Below are 22,117 nucleotides of genomic sequence, written 5' to 3'. Positions count from 1 at the left end.
AGTGTGGAACACTGCATAGAATATTTAAAAATATATCTACTGGTTGTACAGAATTTTTTTCTCTCTCCTAAAAAAATATTTCCTTATTATAAGGGATGGCTGTATGGGTTGGGGAGAAAGGGATCCAGAGGGAAATTGAAGCAATGTAAAAAGAAAATCAATAAAAATTGATTTAAAACTTGCATTTTACACATATTTTAAAAAATATAATGAGTGAAAAGATATCAATCAATCTACTAATCAAGTATTTACTACCACCTACTATGTGTCAGGCCTTGTGACAAGTGGTAGGGATGGGTACATGTACAAAGAATGAAACAATCTTTGTGTGTAAGAAGCTTATATTCAAATAGAGAAGACATCAGGTACATTAGAAATACATACATGTATATATACAAATATGGCATAAATAAACTGTACAAAGTAATTAAATACAAATAAATAAAGTAAATTAAATTAGGAGGGAAGACAGGAAGGGCATCATGTAGAAGATGGTGTCTGAGCTGCATAATAAAGGGAAAAAGGGAATTATTAATTATTAAGCGGGAATTAAGTGGAATAGCGAAGTGTATCAGGACACATGGAATGGACAGGAGACTGGCACTTACTTACATAGAACTGTAGCATCAATTGTGAGTGTGGAATGAGGAATAATGTCCAGTGAGGATGGAAAGACAGGCTATGAGCAGGTGATACAGGACTCTAAAAGCTAAACAGAGGAGTCTGTATTTATCCCAGAAACAGTAAGGAGACACTGGAGTTGGATAAGTAGGAAGAGTCTGCCAGCAGTGTGTAGGAGGGTCAGAATGATGAGAGGCAGGAAGACTAATTAGGAATCTGTTGCAGTAACCTACGAGAGCCTGAACTAAGATAGTATTTGGGTAACTGGAAAGAAGAGATCAGATTCCATAAATGCTGTAAAGGCAGATATGGCAAGATCTGGCAACTGACTGACTATGTAGGATGAGGAAGAGAGAGAGGAATCCAGAATAATATCAAGGTTATGAACCTAAATGACTGGAAGAATGATGGTAGTTCTGATAGAAACTGGAAATTTTGGGAAAGGGGAGGGCTAGGGGGAAAAGATATAAGTTCAGTTTGGAAAGCAATACACATCCTAACTAAATTTGTGACCTGGCATCATAGGATGTAATACTTATAGCTGGTAATATCTGTTGACGGGGAAATCTTGGAATAGATAGAAAAGTTACTGAGAAACCTTTTTTTAGCTACAGAAAAAGACAATCACAATTTCACAAAGATTTATCAAGGGCTGTGCAACTTAACTTTGTTTCTTCCTTCAAATGGAAAGAGAAGAAATCCAGGAGCAAAGAAATCAGAGAGAAAGTTAAGGCCTTTCTTTTATTTAGATAAACGAGCAGGCTTCTGTTCTGTTAGTGGGTGGGAAAGAGAAAAGCTGTGGGCAAAGTTGAGAAAAAACTGCTAGAAAGTTTGGTGTCACTCTTGGTCTGAAGCTACATTAGAAATATGCTTACTCCAATACAAAAATGCAATTAGTCAACAAGAATTTATTCAGTGCCTATTATGTACCAGGCTCTGTTATGTGCTTAAGATACAAAAGAAGGCAAAAAAACTTCATGCTCTCAAAGAATTCACAGTTTAATGGGAGAGACTACACAAAGAACTATGTATAAAAAAGACGTACATGAGATAAACTGAGGATTGTTTCAGACAGAAGGTCCTAAGATTAAGGAGGACTGGGAAATGCTTTTTCTAAAAGATGGGACTTCCACTGAGGTCTGAAGGAAACCAAGAATGCTGTAAGATGGAGATCAGGAAGGAGGGAGTCTCAGCCAGAGAAAAATGCTCAGTCAGAAGACAGAGTGTCCTGTTCAAAGAACAGCAAGATGTCCAGTGTCCCTAGATGACAGAGTCCATGATAGGGAGTATGGTATTATGAAGATGAGAAAGTGGGGAACAGGCCAGGTTATGAAGGGCTTTAAGAGTCAAACAGAGAATTTAATTTTTGATCATGAAGGTAAAAGGGAGCTATTGAAGTTTACTGAATAGGGAATGACAAGGTGCTTATGGATCTATTTGATAGCTGAGTGAAGGATGGACTACAGCTAGATAAAATTTACATCTCCTAAGCAAGAGATGGGGAACACATTTTTCCAACTGATTATTTTAAAAAATCAAGCAATGTTTGTTTTTTGAATTTGGCTCATAATCCTTGGGGAGGAGGCAGAATTGTGATTTCATCTGTGCAGGAAACTTCTAGGGTGGAAATTCCCTCCATTTATACACCATTAATTCTTCAAATATACAATTATGGACCTATAGATAAAAAGGACCATTCAAAACTACATTTTTCTTTTAAATATCTCTCCAGACAACACCCCTCCCCACAACCAATTTTCAGCATAATATGCTGGGTAAAAGTGATATAAACAGAATTATGGGTAACAGAAGGAAGATTTGAGAGGCTTACCACTACAAAGCTGGAATCCACTAAACTCATTATTAAACACCTTTTCATATACTACTGGTGGAGCTGTACATTAATCTATCAATTCAACAAACAACTTGGAATTTATACTAAAAATAACTAAGATATCAATGCTCTTTGACCCTGGGGTCTCAATACTAGGCATATACTTCAAGGTCAAAATTTTCATGGCAGCACATTTTGTGGCAGCAAAAAATCAGAAACCACATAGGTGCTCACTGATAGTGGCACATAACAGAATAGATTATTAATGAGATGTCCTATAAAAATAAGAATGAAAATGAAAAGAGAAGACTTATATGAACTGAAGGAGAGTGAAGTAAGCACAACCATGAAAAGGAATACAATGACTATAACAACGTAAACTGAAAGAATCATAAAACAAAACTCAACACTGATTATAATGATCAAGTTTTTTGGCCCCTGGTGAGAACTGAGAAAATCCATCTCTTTCCCTTCATTGCAAAGATAGGGGATACATTGTCAAGACACGGTTGTGTGCTGGTTGGTTTTGCTGGTCTGCTTTTTGCCATTTTTCTTTTAAAATTTTTGTTACAGTGGACATGTCCCTAGGAAAGGGAAGGTATATGATCAGAAATAAATGTGTTGTTATGGTAGCTAGGTGGCGCCACAGTCCATAGAGCGCTGGCCCTGGAATTAGGAAGACCTGAGATACTTATTAGCTGTGTGAACCTGGGCAAGTCACTTAAGCTGTTCATCTCTACTTCCTCACTGTAAAATGGGGATAACAGCACCTGTTTCCCAGGGTTGCTTTGAGGATCAAATGAGATATTTGTAAATTGCTAAGTACAGTGCCCTAATGTAAAAAAAAAAAAAAGTCATCAAAAAGATAAATAAAAGAAATTAAAACATCTTTTTAATTTAAAACAAATATTTCCAAATAACCCGCCAAATACTGTAGCATAAACCTGTTACTTTTTCTGATAAAAAGGGAGCACTGTCTCCTAGGACAAAAAGCATTTTTGTATTAAGCCTACATGTATAATTATAGTCAAAGCTATTTTATCCCCCTTCCAAACAGAGAAACAAGAATGTTCCCTCTCACATTCTGTTTAACTCCAATTTGTTCAGGCTATAAAAACTGCTACGAGGATTAAAAATCAAAACTTGGCATGACCTACTAAATCATTTATAGAAGTACAAAAACAATGTATGTATTAAGTATTCACTCTCACTCAAGGATTATTTCTGAGGTTTTCAGCTAAACTACTAGTTATAAAAATGTATAATACCATATTATTTTTAAATTAAGTTGTTTCACCCACAACTAACAATAGAAGGATAGTTTGAAAAAAATTAAACCTACTGAGGATTTCCAGATGGTCCCAGGTTGATGTTCTGTGAGGTAGAGTGTAGCTGTTTGGGGGAGGGAACAATAATATTTTCAGTTAGTAAGGTTAAAGTCAATAAATAGTCACTTAAAGAATACATCTTAAGTGCCTTTGGGCAGGGGGAGGCAGTAATAAATTTGGCATTACTAAGACCTTAGTAAGTCAGAAAAATCTCAAGGCTTTATTACCAATTCAACAGGTCAGTGAGTGATAATCTCTCTGTGAGAGGCAGAGGTATAAGTTAATGGAGTAAACTAAATTTCTGATAGTAACTTAGGACACACTTTGAGATCATACATCTTTGAAAAGATTCACTAACATTATACGGATTTTTTATGTATTTGACAATTCTGCTTCACCAAGTATTATCTAGTAAACTATCTATCATATGGCCAAAATGAGGCCTTGGGAAAAGTGATTCTTAAAGAAGCCAAAAAAAGGTCAATCCTGCTTTAAACATACTCACTTCACAAATTCTTTACATGTTAAATAGATAAAAACAGTAATTCAGTTTGTGTATTTAGATTTTTCAAATGTGTGTGCATTTTGCTAGAGACAAGGGGAAAAAATATTTAAAGTTGAGGAAGCAGGGGGAACTTCAAGACTTTCATTTCCGTTACCTGTTAGCTCCTAGAAATGTTTAGCCAAACAATCACTTAGTAGGTATCTGAATAATGTGTATTGTGTTCAAGTTCTAACAAAAACAACAGGATTTTAACTTTTAAGTAAAAAGAAACACCTCTTTTTATTCACAGTTAAGTAAGTTGAAGAAAGAACAAGTTCTAATATAGTTACAGAAATTGTGCTATGAACAGTAACTGTGTATACTGCACATTCTAATTACTGTTTTTATTTTTTATTCTAAATGGTATTTTATTTTACCTAGTACATGTAAACAGTTTTTAAGATTCACTTTTTTATATAAAATTTTGAGTTTCAAATTTTCTCCCTTCTTCCGTTTCTCTACCCCCCAAGACAGTAAGTAATTTGATACAGGTTACTTTTGAGTAAGTAGTCATGTTGTGAAAGAAGAAACAGAACAAAAGAAAAAACACACATACACAATAAAGTGAATAGTATGCTCCCATCTGTATTCAAACTCCATCAGTTCTTTCTCTGGATGTGCACAGCATTTTCCCACATAAGGCTCCTGGACTTGTCTTACATCTTTGTATTGCTGAGAAGAGTTAAGTCCATCACAGCTGATCGCTGCACATTTTGTTCTGGTTCTGCTCACTTCACTTGTATTATTAGTGCATCTAAGGCTTTCCAGGTTTTTCTGAAGTCTACCTGCTCTTCATTTCTTGTAACATAATAGTCCTCCATTACATTAATAGACCACAACTTGCTCAGCTATTCCCCACTTGAGGAGCATCCTCTCCATTTCCATAGAATTGTGCTTTTAAAGATACAGGGGAGTTACAATAATACATCAACTGTTCCTTCACTTCACTTTTCTTCAGTAGGCTGTATAGGAGAATTAAGTGTTCCTGGACTATCAATAAATCAATCAAACATTTAGTGACTATTACTTGGTAATCACAACGTGCTGGATACTAAATATACAAATAAAATGAATTAAACAATGCCTATGCACAAAGCACTTAAAATGGAAAGAGGGAGAACAGTATATACATAAGCATAAGCATAAGAAATATAAAGAGATAAATATGAAGTACTTTGGGAAGCAGGATACTAACAGTTGGGATGGTGGTGCTTGGAATCAGAGAAAGCCTTCCCTGTAGGTGTTATAGCATGCAAGCTATGTACATGGAGGGGAATCTATTCCCTCAACATATTAAAAAAATTAGATAGTCCATGCCCTCAAGGAGTTTTACATTCTATTACAATAACAAGGGCAACATATCCTTATAATTTAGGATTAAGTATAATTTATTATTACTGCTGTTTGAGAATTTTGTTCTATAGGAAGACATCTGTGTAATTGTTAAGAATTACAATGGAAATCAATTAGAAAATAAAATCAGATATATCATCTTATGTCTATATTCCTGGTGTACCAGAAAGAACAATGAGTTGGAAATCAGAAAATTTCAGTGTGGCTATGCCACCTGAACTTGGCTATGTTGACTGATCTTGGGCAAGTCATAATTTCTCTCTTAGTTTCTTCACCTGTAAAATAGGGATGATGACACTGATACTACCCACCTCATGGGGCATTGTGAGGACCTAATAAATACCTGTGAAAGCCATAAAAAGTTATATAGAGTAAGCTATTATAACTTTTCAGGAATGCATCTAATAAATAAAGTAACTTATTAAAAGAATGAATAACATGACATTGCGTCACTTAATCTCTCTGGTTAAAGTTTTCTCATTTTTTTTTAAAAAAAGGTTGGTTTGGCTAGATGACTGCTAAAGTTTCTTCCAGTTCTATTTAGTAAGACTCAGTATAATTTTTAATTATACAACCACACTTGGCTTCACAGAAGAGTTGAGATGTGGGGCACTATGGATGTGAAATATTTTATTTACATATATATTTATATGATGTATTGGAAGATATCAACAATGTTCTTTATAGAAAACTTGCATGGCTCTTTCTTCATTTAGTAAGGTAATTCTATGAGTACAAAATTGCAGAATTTTAGGAAAAATGATGATTTTATAATTGAAGGAACAGGTTTGCCTTGTGTTAGATTAGGCAACTTTCTCATGGTTATAGAGTTAGTGTGGCAAAGCTGAGTTGGGAGGATCCAGGATTCTAGACTCTGTGTTCTACCTCACCCTATGATCACATGGGACATCCAGGTGACTTATTACTCCATGCCATCTCTATATGCTGTGATCACCACTTTCCCCTGTTCCCCATCCTGAGGAAGGGTTGGATTTGTGTATGTGTGTGTGTGTGTGTGTGTGTGTGTGTGTGTGTGTGTGTGTGTGTGTTTTGGGGGTGGGGGGGATGGGGAGAAAAGACTAGGCTTGTGATTGTGTGAACTCTTCCAGGTAAGGAAATCCTGTATCACAGCACATTTGCAACAGCAACCTACAGTTTTAGGGAAGTGTCTGGGGCACAAACAGGGCAAATAGTCATACAGCTCAGATGTATCCCAGGTAGAACTACATTCCAATTCTTTCAAAATCTGGGTCTGATTGTCGATCCACTATGTCACATGGACTTTCATATCAGAGCTTATAAAAACTAAATAAATAAGTCACTCCAGTACCAAACAATACCAAATTAATAAACTAGGAAAACATATATCTAAATAGTACTCTTCTTGCTATTTCTTGACACTTTTAGAGTATTTTAAAGAAGCTTATATCTAAAGTTGACTTGCTAAAGGCTTATTCATGTTAAATAAAATAATTTATACTTGCCTAAAAGATTAATATTACCAGAGTAGTAGGCATCTCTGTGACATTTTCGCACAATTTATTCAATAGCAAAGATATAAGGATGAATAAGAAAGCAATGTGTTACTGTTAAACTAGAATTCCTCCACCACTTTGGTCATTTGCACCTTACTTGAAAAGGAATTTAAAGGTTTTTTCCTGTTAGCAAGCTGTGATTGTAATTCAAAATAACACTTCAAAGTTTAGCTTGGGCTGGAAATAGAGCTGAGCAAGTTATCAACAAAAACTTTAAAATTTTCCTCATGTAATCCATAAAAGCAGCGAATTTACTCATGGACCAAGGTTTGACTATATTTTATTTTAAATTACTATTCCCTTAAAGCTGGCATTAATTTAAATTTTTGCCACAGTGTCTTCCCATTAATTCAATTCAACAAATGCAGGATACTGCATTAGGTCTTAAGGATACAAAATCAAAACCACACTAAAACCAAAACAGTCCCTGCCTTCATTGAGTTAAAATTCTACAGGGTTAGGAAGGGGGTGGAGGGAGGGATGGAATGGAATAACATATATACATATAGAAATATTTACATGTCAACTCAACATGGATATTATATTTAATATAAAACAACGTATATGTATATATAATATGTTGTTGTTTAGTCATTTCAGTCATAACTGAATCTTCATGAGCCTGTTTGGCAAAGATACTGGAGTAGTTTGCCATTTTCTACTGCAGCTCATTTTACAGATAAAGATACTGAGGCAAACAGGATTAAGAGACTTGCCTAGGATCACAAAGCTAGTGTTTGAGGCCACACTTGAACTCAGGTCTTCCTGACTCTAGGCCCAGCACTCTATTCACTTCCCCACCTAGCTGCACCCAACACATAATATACATTTAAAATAACACAGACATAATAATACATATATGTAAATTCCAGGTAATTTGAGGAGGGAGGGATCATTAACAACTTGGGGAATCAGGGAAGGCTTCAATGAAGAAGTGTTATCTAAACTCAGCTCTTGAGAAGAAGCAATTAGGGAAAGATCACATTCGAGGCATAAGAAATGTATGTGTCAAGGCATGAAGGTGAAAGATAGAAAGTGGAATCTGGGAAACATCTAGCAGTCTACTTTGGTTGGCCCATAAGACAAATGAAGGGGAGTGATGGAAGGTAAGACTAGAAAAACAGAACCACATAGTGGAGGGCTTTAAAAGCTAAGAGATTTGTATTTTAATCTTGAGGTAGGACATAGTAAGCCACTGAAAATTCTTGAGAAGGGGAGTACATGATCAGGTCTGTGCCTTAGGAAGATGATTCTGGCAGCTATATAAAGGATAGAGTGGGGGGGGGGGGAAAGGAGAAAGAGGAAGACTAATTGAGAAGAGATTTTACTAATCAATATGAGGTGATGAGGGCCCAGAATGGGGAGAGGGTGGTCATGAAAAAAAGAAATGTAGAATGATGGGAAAGATGTTATAGAGGTATAATCAGTAAGACTTGGAAAGTGATTAAATGTGAGAGGAGGAGTGAAAGATGACTTCTAAGAGGTCACACTCTGAATGACTAAATGAGAGTTCCCTCAATAGAAATAGGGAACTTTGGAGCAGCAGTTTTAGGAGGAAAGTTAGCCAGTTTTTTTTTAAAGACTTGCTGACTTTAAGTTGTTAACATGTGGGACTGCAGTTCAGGAGAGAAATTAGTTCCAGACTATAAAGCTATGGTAGTCCTTAGTGTGTAAATGATAATTAAATCCACGGGAGCTAACAAATCTCCAAGGAACAGGGTATACAGAAGAAAACAAGGCCCATTACAGATCCCTGAGAAATACTCACACCAAAGGAGAAGGAAGTATACAATACTGATATGGAAGAGCAGTTGGATTAAGAACAAGTCAAGAGAGAGTGGCACCAGAAAAACCTGAGAAACAAAAGTTTACAAGAGGAAGACATATGGCTAATGGTCTCAAGACCATCAGAGAGATCAAGGGAGTTGAGGCCTGGATTTAACAGTTAAGAGATCACTGTTAACTGGTCAGAGAACAGTTTCAATTAAGCAGCAGGGCTTTGAAGACGTATTACAAATGGATGAAGAAAAAGGAGATGTAAAAGGAAGTACAAACCACTCATTCTAGCTGGCTAGTGGTAAAAAAGGTAGAGTTGGAATAATCAAGACAAGCATTTATTAAGCACCTACCATTTACCTGCAACTAAGCTGAGTGCAAGGGATACAAAAGAAGGGGGGAAGGTGGAAACCTGTTCCAGCCTCAAGGAGCTTGCTGTAATCTAAGGGGAGAGCACACCATGCAAACAACTCTGTGCAATAAGATTAATACAACGAAGTAGAGCAAATCAAAGTTAGAGAAAGGAAGGCACCTGGGAAAGGCTTCTTGCAGAAAATGGTGCTTGACTCTTATTTTAAAGGAAGAGAGGGACTCTGAAGCAAGGGTAAGGAAGGAGTGCACACCAGACATGTGAAAAGGCCAGCATAAAGCTACAAAAAGGGAGCCAGGGTGTCATGAGTGAGGAATAGAGAGAAGGCTACTTGGAAAAGGAGTTCAGTTTTGGGTAAGTTGAGTTGAAGGTGTCTCTAGGAAATATAATTTGGAATACCCAACAGGCAGATGGTGATGCAGGATGAAGCTCAGGGAAGAGACTAGGGTGGGTTAGGGTTAGAGAGTCATCTTCATAAGATTATAGTTAAACTCAGATAAAGTACGGGGAAAAGAAAAGAGGAATGGGAAAGAATCTTGGGGAATATTCGTGGAAAAGAACATTTTGTTCTGAACATGCTGAGCCTGCTAGTGGAGCAAAGAGCCAGAATGAAATATTCAATGGTCAGTCACTGAAATGGAATTGATCTGTAAGTCATCTATCTGTAGTCAAGATGTTATATGAGCCCATGAGATATTTTTTTTTAAGGTTACCAAGAAAGACTGGAGAGGAAAGTCCAAGATAAAGAAATGTGGTGTGTGCATTGTATCCAGTAAAAGAGACTGAGGAACAGTAAGACATATAGGAGAATTGAAAGATGTCTATCAGAAAACCCTAGAGACAGGATCCAAGAAGAGAGGGTAGTCGATAGTGTCAAAAGCTATAGAGATCAAAACTGATGAGAACTGAAAAAAGGCCATTAGATATCTCAATGAAGGAATCCAGGTCATGTCCAGTGAAAGGTTTGTTTGTTTGTTTGTTTGAAAGAACCTGGGCAGCAGGGAAGAAATCAGTGAATTAAGAGTTATCAAAAATAAGGGTTGAGGACAAAGAAGAACATTCAATGGGGCAAGATAACAGAGGAAAGTGAATACAGAAACAAAGGAGGAGATGTGTGAAGATGATCGTTTCTAAGACACAGGGGAAAGGAGAGTGTTTGAGGCAGATGCTGCTTTTTAAAATTAAGTAAGAAGCACAGGCATATGCTGGGTATATTTCAGGGATAAAGACAGTTATGTACACATGATAGTTTTAACAAACACTAGCCCACTTTATTACCTTCTGAATACTTCTTTCATCCTCATCTTCAGAAGGATCTGACTGATGTCGTGGACTGTCCATTTGAAGAAATGCTCTGACATCTGGACTAGAAACAAAATTAACTCTTATGATACTTTATTCTTTAATAGTTTATTTTTTCCAATTACATATAAAAACCATTTTTAACATTTAAAAAAAATTTTGTTCTAATTTCTCTTTCTCCTTCCCTTCTCTCCTCATTGAGAAGGCAATTTTATATAGGCTATACATGTGCAGTCATGCAAAATATATTTCCATATTAGTTAGTCATGCTGTAAAAGACAACACAAAGAACCTCCCCTCCCCCCAAAAAACAAAACCACAAGAAAAACAAAGTTTAAAAAAGTATGCTTTGATCTGCATTCAGACTCCATCAGTTCTTTCTCTGGAGATAGACAGCATTTTTCATCATAAATCCATCAGAACTGTCTTGGACCATTGTTTTCCTCGGAATAGTTAAGTCATTCACAGTTGCTATTGTACAGTATTACTGTGTACAATGTTCTCCTGGTTCTGCTCACTTCACTTTGCATCAATTCACGTAAATCTTTTCTGTTTTTTTCTGAAAGATGCTTTATTTTAATACCACCAACTTCCAACATTCGTATAATATTTTTCCACCATTAGTACAAATAGTCAGATTATCCAAAATAAAATTTATATTATAAAACTGAATAAGATAATTTCTTAAAAGTAAAATATTTCTAAAAACTATCTTCCGTGTTCCTAGAATAATTCTTAGTACACATATGTCCTGTATAAATATTCGTTGACTGTTTTGTTGGTACTCCAATCTTAACTAATTACTAGTTTGCTTTAAAATGGTAACTAGCGGCACTATGTATGTGATCAGATAAAACTTGTGGGTCAAATGTGTAAAAATCATCTTATTTTCTCACTGAAAAATTATTTGAAATAATTTTATGGGAAAAAATGTGGTGATTTAGTACCATAATTAAATTAAGTTGCATTTGCATTGAAACTTTTAAAAATACATTATTATCAGGGAGAAGAACTGTTTCCTTATCTGTAAAATGGGGATAATAACAGCACCTACCTTTTAGGGTTGTTCTGAGGAGTAAGATAATAACCGTAACATAGTAAGCACTATGTGAATGTTAACTATTATCATTATTTTTTGTGTAGTACGGAACACTCAAAATATAGCAACTCCTATTAGCACAGGCTGTTACTTTTTCTGCAACTTACAGTCTCCCATTGCTGCACAGAACACTGGTAAATTAAGTGACTTGCTAAGGGTCACACCCAGCCACTTTATGTTAGAGGAGGGACATGAACCAAGATGTTTTGACTCTATCTACACTATTGCCATGCTGCCTTTCATGTTATTAGTAGAAGCCTTTTAAGAGGCTTCTTAGAATATACTATCTTCATAAAACAAACATTTCAAGGGTTATGAACTGCACATTTAAAATGTCATGTTTAGATAAAGTGAAAAGTCAGGAAAATTAGAGGAAGTAAGTGACAAACCGAGAAGGTTTGAGTTTGATAGAAAAGTTGGTAACATGCTAAAATGTCTGTTTTTACCTAGACTGAGTTAAAAAGAGTTGAAAGGTAGCCCACCATTCCTCTAAAATATCAACCATGTTACATAAAAAGATCAAATATTCTATTATCAGAGAAAACTTCATATTTCAGTAGTTCTACAGGATTCTGACTTGTGAAGGGAATATATACAAATCTCCATGCTGAAAGGGTGCTCAGGGATTCCATAATCCCAACAATTCTTGCTTGATGCAGGATGTACAAGCTTGATTTGAACATTTTCAATGACAGAGGACAAGCAGCCTTCTCAGAGATTTGTAGTCTTTGCCCAGAGAATCATAGCCACTGTCATAGTTGGAACTTAATCCTTGGTCCTTCTGACTCTGAGGACCAGCTCTCTATCTTCTCTGCCACTGAGGGTCAACTCTAAGTTATTTATAAATTTTTCATCTTTGTAATTTTCACTCATTGACATGAATTCTGCCCTCTGGAGCTACAACCAACGCAATACTTATTTCTACATGAAATTTAAATTTCTACATGTATTTAAAAACAACCACACAATTCTCTATAAATCTTTTTATTTTTTAGGCTAAATATCCCTCAGTTTCTTCAAGCATAATTCATGACGGTTGCTATCTACTTCCTTATCTTGATTATGCTTTTATGAATTTGTCAACATCTCTCATAAAATGTGACTCCCAGAATTGAATATGATATTCCAGATACTATATACGTATGGACACTGAAGAGTATAGTGGGACTACTACTTTATGTATTCAGGTACTTTATTTCTATCATTGTAGCCCGAGATTCCATCAGCTTTGCTTTTGTAGGGGTGTGCGTGTGCGTGTGCGTCTTTTGTTTTGCAGCTGCACTGTGCGGTTGGCTTATGTTGTGTGGGTGGCAGTCAGTCAGCTGATGCTCCCTCACTCTTGTCCCACTCTAGCTCTTTTTGTAAATCAACTTTGCTTTCCGTGCCAGTATACCTGATCATCAATCTCTATGGAATTTCATTCTTTTCGTCCTGGCCCACTGTTTTTATCCTGTTAGCTAACATATTAACTGTCTTTTTGCCTTATGTCTAATATTTGCATAAATGATAACAAGTCTCATGTTTTATAAAAGTAGTCAATAAAAAGTCAAGGTGAAATAAATATATTAATCAAGATACTTTGTATATGTTCAGTCAGGTATCAATCTATCCTAAGTGAACTACCCCTTCAGACCATATTTTTCCATTCATATGGAAATCAGAAGACAAATCTTAAATTAAAAAAAATTCTAAGCCTTACAAAAATCAAATAAAAAGAGCATTTCTATATACGTATAACAGAAAAAGAGGATAATACAAAAAACTGTATGACTTTTGACTTTTATTTAAAACTATATAATACATTTAACACATGTAACTTTGAAAGATGTCCTGCTTGTCTATGATTCCTTCTGGTCTCTTCTATGCATTTTTAAAATGCTCCAGTGACTCTCTTTTCTTTTTTGGCAAAATATCCTTAGGCCCTTTTCCCTTCTACCTCTCCCTTCTCCTGGTGAAAAAAGAGAAAAACAAAATCCCTTTACTGACTATGCACAATTAAGGAAAAAATCCTCCAGATGTCTTATTCTGCATCTCAAGTCCAGCAAGTGGTGCTTCATCACTGGTCCTATGAAATCAAGGTTTGCCAGTACACTAATCAGAGTTTTTAAATCTTTCAAAGTTGTTTATCTTCACAATGTTATTTTTAATATATAAATTGTTTTCAGGAGACAACCTGTCAAATAATTACTAAAAATATGACTATTTTTAGCATTCCCTTGATTTTCCAAATTCTAAAAGCTAGATTGCTTGAGTAGATGGAAAGAAATGAAATGAAGTCTACTTGAACCTCTATGCTGGACCCCAGTGATGATTCCCTACCCTTCTTCTGTAGGAACTTGGAAACTTTCCGTTTAATAATAAAGTATTACTATTGTCCACATTGGGCTTGATTGAATCTCTTACCCAGGCTTGCTATGTCATGCTTATCTGTGTAATGGGATGCTTGCAATGTATCAATGTATCATTGACTGAGCACCCCACAGAGAAGTCACTATCAGTGACTTATAGGATAAGCTTCTTGGCATCAGTATGAACAGGCCCTGTAGGGAACGCCATTATTCTCCCTTAGTACCTCATAATCTCATAATTGATTCTGTGACATGGGAGATACTGGCACAGGACCACCCAGCATGACTTGTCCTCATCAAAGAAGGGGTTGTGTTCTGACTAAAGAACTGAAGAAGCTCAAAAGAAACATGAGATGCACATATTTAGAGAACCCATCCCAGATGTTCACATGGACTATTTGTGCCCAACCTGTGGAAGAACATTGGTCTGATCAGCCACACTTGGACACACTGTAACTTGACTCTAACATAGTAATGCCATTTTGGTTCTGGTTCAAGAATGAAGAACAACAACCAACCAATCTCAGGCTAGCTTCTATTTAGGTCGGCCAACAAGAGATTTTCAAAGGGCCCAGGATACTCTTTTCAAGGGGTATTAATCCGGGCCAAATGAGCAAACAGGGAATTAATATACATTAAGGACTTCATAGCCCAGCTGGCCAAAATTAAGAGATCTGGTCACCAAATTTGTAAGGCATACAAAGGTGAAGTCAAGGGGATAGATACTTCCCTTTACAGTCTACAGCTAGGTGATGTAGTAGACAGAGTACTAGACCTGGAGTAAAGAACATGAGCTCAAATCCAGGCTCAGTCACTTACTAGCTCTGTGACCATGGGCAAGTCACTTAACTTCTGTCTGTCTCAGCATCCTCAACTGTAAAATGGGGATAATAATAGCAGTTATCTCCCAAAGTAGTTGTGAGTCTCAAATGAGAAAATATTTGTAAGGTACTTAGCGCAGTGGCACATATAGGCACTTAAATGCTTACTGCTTTCTTTCTAACCCTATCCCCATGAAAGCCCCATCAACCATAATAGTGGCATGGGAAATTAGAGATCAGTTTCCTTTTGTGATCACTTCCAGAGAACAAGTCTGCAAGGAGTGGGAAATGGAGGAAGTTCCAAGCCTAGAATGACAAGTAGTCTATGCAGACTGCAATTTGGCAGCTGGTTATGATATACGGTAATATATTATCATAATACATAATATGATAATAACTAGCATTTACATGGCACTTTAAGGTTTGCCAAGTGCTTTATCTATATTGTCATTTGATCCTTGTATCACTTCAGAGAAGTAGGTGTTGTAACATAATCTGCATTTTACAGAGAACTAGAGCTGAGAGAGGTTAAATGATTTGCCCCAGATTACATAGATAGTAGGTGTCAGAAGCAAGATTCAAACTCAGATCTTTCTGATTCCAAGTCTACTACTCCATCCACCAAGTCATCTTAAAACCCCATTTAATTTGACCCGACTATAGAGTTCTGTCGGGCATCACTAATACCAATGTGAATGTCAGAGTTTGGTAGTTTTCAGATTCCACCTTTCTTCCCTTTTGGAAAAATGGATCGTCTACTCATCTCCATCTGCTCATCTTTTGGTTCCTTTCTCCTAGTTCACAGTTTTTCAAGAATGGCTGATAGTGGTTCAGAAATCACTCCTGTAAATTCTTACAATACTTTGGCATGAAACTGAGGTCTAAAGAACTTAACCCTTTTAAAGAGCTAAGTGCTCTCTCACATCTTCAATTAGTACCAGACTGAACTGGTAAACCATGTTTATTCTACCCTTTCCAGTTTTAACATCATTCTCCTCAGAAAGGGAAGAATGGGTGGTTATCATTATTATTGTACCATCTGAGAAAAACAATGGACATCAGATTCTTGTTTTTCTTCTATTTCTGAACACACCCCAAAAATGTCCTTTAAAAATTATCCTAAGCATTTGTCACAAACAACAGCTCACTTTGGCCTTTAACCTTCTTGATCTTATTCTTACAGGCTTGTGCTCATGATGCAATATTCATTTTTGTTACATTTCTTTTAGTATTTTGCATAATATACTTTAAAAATGAGATTGCCAGAAAATTCTCTAGGCAGCACGGTTTTTTTTAAAGCTTTCTTCCTACCCTTTTCTTCTTCACTAGGATTTATGGGATTATAATATTAAAACTTCAAATTTAAAAACCTCATATTTTTCTTGAATAATCTTCCCTTTTAGAATCTTTGGTGATGGGATCATACCAATTTTTTCTCTGAATTTTTTAGATGCTTTCCTAAAGTCTAGGGTACAAGTCAAACTATGCCTAGAATTCCTTTTCTTGGTTATTATTACAAACTCTAAAATGATATGGCCATTCTATCCCAAGGTGTCAGTCACTTCAACACCAATCAGTTCTCTGGAAAAAAAAAAGGGAACAATATCTACCCTAGTTAACTTCTTACTATCATAAGAATCATAAGAATAATAAAAAATAAAAGACATGAAAATGCTTTGAAACCATTAAGTGCCTTGCAAGTATAAGTCACATCTATATTTACACTTACATGTTCAGTGTACAGTAGAAAGAATACTGGATTTTAAAAGCATATGGATTGGTTTGAAGTTCTAGCCTTGTTACTTGGTAGCTATGTAACTTTGGACAAATCACTTGAGCTCTGTAAACTTTAGATGTCTCCATCAGTATAAGAAGGAGGGAGCAAGGTTAGAGAGCAGTTCATCTGAAGGTAAATTGAGTTTAGTAGACTACAAACAATATAAGACAATGCTGCAACATGGCAGTCGAAGAGGTTTATATGTGATCTTAAGCTGCATTAAGAAAAGTACACTGTTCGACAGTGTATAGAATAAGGGATGTGAGAGTGCCTTTCTACTTTGCCCTCATCAGTCTATGTATGGAATAGGACGTTCAGCTCTTGGAAGGGGGATTAGACAGTATCTGGGGCAGGGTGAAGTAGACAGGGTGTACAACCAAGATGGTAAAGAGCCTTGAGGTCAAACCAAGAGGACATTTAGCTTGGGGCAGAGAAGACTGACAAAGGTCACAGTGGTCTTTAAGTACATGAAGGGCAGTCACATGGAAAAAGGATTAGACTTGTTCTGACTGGACCAAGAAGGAAGAAACAGGAGGTAAAAATAGAAGCAGCAGAGAATACTTAGGTTTTCCTGAGCACGAATCCATGTTTATGTCTTTCCATGTTATGCTCAGTGCTTATCACAGTGCCTTACTGTCACATAGTAAGCCCTTCATAAATGCTTGTTGACTTACTATCAATTAAAGCTTTCCAAAAGTGGAATGGGTCCCTTAAGTAGTTGGATTTCTCACAATAAAGGTCTTCAAGCAAATGACTAAATGATTTATTAGTATAGTTATGTGGTATTTTCATTCAGACTGGAGTTAAGTTAGTTCATCTCTGTGGTCCCAACAATGCAAATGAATATACAGAAAGTATTTTGTAGTAAATGATCTCATTTTGCTGCCTATTTCCTTCTTTAAAAGAAGCGACATTTTTATCCCCACTCCTTGTTCATACCCTTGTGTAAATCCTTAATGAAGGAAGTAGCCAATGACTTGTTTGGTTTCTTGTGAGGGTACTTAAGGTGTTCCATGATTTATAAAAAAGAGTTCCACAGGAGAACATTGATGGTAAAAGGATGATTGGGGAGAGGAGGAGCAGGTTAGGGGGCTGTTTGGGACAAGCAAGAGTGCTCTGCATCTTGCTAACTATAGCGCTGCCCACTCTTTCCCTACTGATTTTTTCTAGGCCCAACTCACTCTACCTCAGTAGCTGTCCAATATAAATGTACTGATAGATAACTCGATAGTACCCATCCAGTTGTATAGTACAATCTGAAAAATATCCACTCTTCATCCATTAAGTTTATCCTTTCAGGATATTTTTCAGTAGTCATGAATATTACTCAAGAAACCCTGAAGATACAGTACTCAGGGATTTTGCATAATCAGTGAATTAGCCAGCATTTAGGGTTATATATAATGCCTATGTGCTAGGTATTATATGTTAAGCATCTTACAAACATTATCCCATTTGGTCCTCACAACAACCCTGGGAGGTAGGTGCTATTATTGAAGAAACTGAGGCAGAAATTAAGTGACTTGCCTAAGGTCACACAACTAGTACATGTCTAAGTCTGAATTTGAATTCTGGTCTTCCTGATTCTAATTCCAATGATCTATCCACTGCACCACCTAGCAGTACAGTATAATTTAAGAACAGGAACATCTAGATGCCCTAATCATCTATTGACAATCTGTATAGGATACTTTCCATGATAGTGGTGGATATCTTTTAAACACTCAGCTCCCTACTTTTATACAATTGTATGATCTTAATATATGCATGGATTTCTAAGTGTGATAATTTAGCTATCAGCTAAATGTCTGTAGGAAATGGTGATGATCATAACCAATGCCTTTACCTTCATCCACTTTGCATTTTTAAGTGTTAACAGTCTGTTTTTACAGGGTAAGCTGGGGGCTAATTGCTCTATTAGACAGCTGTTGCCTAGGCGACATTTTGTTGAAGAAGACAGCTAGACTCTATCGAGCTAAATATATATATATATATATATGAAATATACACACGTATGTTTATATACATATATACACACATACCCATATATACGCATACTACATATGCATGCATACATAATACATATATGTGTGTATACACGAATTTTCTATTTTCTCTATTCCTTTTTTTCCTCAAGGGCACCTCTGACATATGTCAAGCATTCTTAATTATTTTATAGCGATATTAAAATTTAAGAGTCAGTAGTTATTGATCGCTTGTGTTTTAGGAGTAATTACTGTCTATTATTTTTTCAAATTGTTTTGGATCCTATCCTCTTTAAGATATTTTAAGACTCACTCTCATAAAGCTTTAAAATTTTTGTTGTATCCAGCAGATTTCATCTGTGCATAGTTGATACAATTCAGGTTTTCTTTTTAACTTCATTTTTTTTGAGTCCTTTTTGTATTTCATTCTAAGTCTTCTTGTTGTGGCTCCAACGTCAATTATAATGAATAATGAGAAATGCTGGAAAATCTGTTCCACTTTTTAATTGAGTGGCTGTTTTTCTTCCAGTTTCTTGTATAAATCTGCAATTAGGATGAGGGGGCTTAGCTGGGTACCACACCAATTTTTCTGTAGATTTGTTTGCTCCTCAACCAATCTTTACTATTTTCTTAGGCAATAATGTTCCTGAGGTTCTGCCATCTTCCTTTGTAACATTTTTAAAATTTTTAAATATTTATTTTATTTTTTATTGCATTTGAATTTCAAGCTGTTTCCCTTCCTTCCTATACACCCCCACACCCCCCCGCCCACACATGTATATATGTGAAACTGAACAATACATAGTTCCATGTCAATTCTTTCTCTGGAGGTGGACAGCAACTTCCTTTATAGGTCCTTTGTACTTGATCTGAACATTCATGTAACTCAGAATAGCTTAGTCATACACATTTACTCTTCAAAAATATTGCTGCTATTGTATACAAAGTTCTCTTGGGTCCTTTCACTCTTCGTTATTTCATGCATATCTCTGCATGTTTTCCTAAAATCAACCTGCTTATCAATTAATACAGCATAGTACGCCATCAAAATCACATGCCACAACTTATTCAGCCATTCCCCAAATGATGGGCAGTCCTTCAATTTCCAGTTCTTTACTGCCACAATTTTAGAATACAACAGGTTCTTTTTCTCTGGTCATCTTGGGCAGCAAATCTAATAGTATTTATTATTGATGGGTCAAAGGACATATGCAGTATTATAACTCTTTGAGCATAATTCCAGATTGTTCTTCAAAATGAGTATATCAGTTCAGTTCCACCAACAATGTATTAGTGTTCCAATTTTCCCACATCCTGTGTAACACTTTGCAAATGCATTTTAATTCTAAAATGTTATTACCCCCTATAGGGCTATGTCTTTCCATTTGACAAAGAGATTAGGTGCTTCCTGCTCAAGACATTTTATAAGGCTTTTTTTGAATTCCTAATCATGACAATCATCTTAGATCAGTTAAATGTCTGTAGGAAATGGTGATCATAACCACTGTCTTTCCATTTTCCATTTTTAAATGTTAAGGTTTGTTTTCATATGGTGGTTGGAGCTGTTAAGCACTGTTGCTAGACAGCTGTTAACTATACTTTATCCTTTCTTCTCATTTGTTGTTTATTCTGAACTTTGTTTTTTAACAAGTCAGAAGAGCGATTCAGATAGATTCAGAAATGACTCTGACATAGATATCTATTTATTTCCTGTTATTATGATAAAATCAATTTCATTTTTATGTTATTTAGGGCTTTTATATCCAGTGCTTTTTAATTCTCTTCTTGAATATTTCTTCTGGCATGTATTCAACATCTATATATGTGACTACTCTGTGGTCTACAAGTGAGTCTTTGAACTCATTTCTAACTATATTTTCCAATACTTTTTTTTGTTGCCAAAAAAATCCAATCCAAAGTTGTATCCAACTTTGCAATGAAGTAACTGAATATCAATGTATATGTTGACTTGATTTCAAGATTTTTGTCAAGTTCTTGGTAAAAATTTCTCTACCTCTTCATTCTCTATATAGATGTTGTTGCATACTTCAAGGGAAATAAAATTTCATCTGAGAGAAAATATCCTCTAGCGAAGTAGATCATGATCCATCCATACATGCCCAACCTTTGTGATTCCTGCCTGTGTCCTTTGCTATCAAAACATGCCGGGACGGGTTCACTCGATATGTTACACTCTTCTACAACTCTTAACATTGTGGAGACAACAATGGAATGCACGGGCAGCATACACACTGGTTATCCCTAGCTCTCATTATACTGCAGACTCATACATTTTTCTGGCCACGCTTTTTTAACATCCTTTACACTGCTTTTCTTATTCAGTTCTTCATTTGTAACTTTTTGTAGCCTGCTCATACCCTACCATGCCCCTCTCTCTACCACCCTTTAGGAGAACATTAATTTGAAATATTTGGAGACTATGGTATTCCTTTACTTGTTAGAAGTCTGGGGTTATTAAAAACCTCTTTAATTTCCCAAAGACAATTCATACTCTTTCCCTCTACTAGCTAAATCCAGATCAAGCTCACGGGCCGTTTTCAGCGTCAGTCCAAGATACATGCATTTATGGACAAGTTCTTTGGGCTATCTAGACTACTGATGTCAAACTCAAATAGAAATGGATCACTAAACTGAACATAAAGATCCTTGCTGACCATATACTTGTGGAGAAAACCGTTAGTGTATGCATGTGTATGTATGTATATATGAATGCATACAAACACACACGGACACATGTATGTGTATATGTATGTACACACATCATAGTAACATTTGTTAACAGGAACATATATGGAAAATCTCACTATTTGCTGAGAATTACATTTTTTTATTTCAAATCCATGTAGGATGTCCTCTATGACATTGGCAAACATCTTTGGCATAAAGTACCCTGTTTTATCTTGAAATAAAAACCATCTTCTTCTATACCTAACATGTCTTCTCAACCACAAATTCTCAAAGTTATCTTTCATTACATATTTAAAGGAAACTTGTATTGAATTTGACATATGGATAGGAGACATCTTGGAGGAAAGCATAATACTGGAGCTAACATCTTCATTGTGCACTGCAAAGTTGTGACAAATGTTTCCAGCTGCCTTTGTTTGCAAGATGAAACCAACTCCTTTATTGGCTTCTTTTAGAAGGAGAACTTGTGAACTATCGTTCCATTTAACTACAATTCCCTTACGTCCTCTGGTTTTATTTACACTTACATGTCATCATTGGTATGATTCAGTGACTCTACTAGTAGTATGTTGACTTAATTTTCACTAAACAAAGAGTTCACCTTTAGAGATACATGTAGCCTAACAGCCCCCTCTTTCTGGCCACTCTTCCAGTGTTACTGAAGAGAAAAAAAGGAGGCTGCACAGGATTGAGGATTCAAAAACATTTATTGATA

At 35.9% G+C, this 22,117-nt stretch overlaps 1 protein-coding gene across 4 annotated transcripts in view; it reads right to left on the bottom strand.

The window, feature by feature from the left end:
• Positions 1 to 22,117, bottom strand: part of SGK3 (serum/glucocorticoid regulated kinase family member 3) — a 158,673-nt gene that overhangs the window by 34,502 nt on the left and 102,054 nt on the right. For all 4 annotated transcript variants that reach the window (XM_072604736.1, XM_072604740.1, XM_072604739.1 and 1 more), the window contains 2 exons: positions 10,640 to 10,727; positions 3,798 to 3,847 (listed from right to left, as the gene is read on the bottom strand). In XM_072604736.1, the coding sequence (XP_072460837.1) occupies positions 3,798 to 3,847; positions 10,640 to 10,727 (138 nt within the window). The remainder of the gene's footprint in view (positions 1 to 3,797; positions 3,848 to 10,639; positions 10,728 to 22,117) is intronic.

This window comes from Notamacropus eugenii, chromosome 4 (assembly GCF_028372415.1).
Source record: "Notamacropus eugenii isolate mMacEug1 chromosome 4, mMacEug1.pri_v2, whole genome shotgun sequence".
In the NCBI taxonomy this organism is placed as follows: domain Eukaryota; kingdom Metazoa; phylum Chordata; class Mammalia; order Diprotodontia; family Macropodidae; genus Notamacropus; species Notamacropus eugenii.
This window is presented reverse-complemented; position numbering and strand designations above follow the sequence as displayed.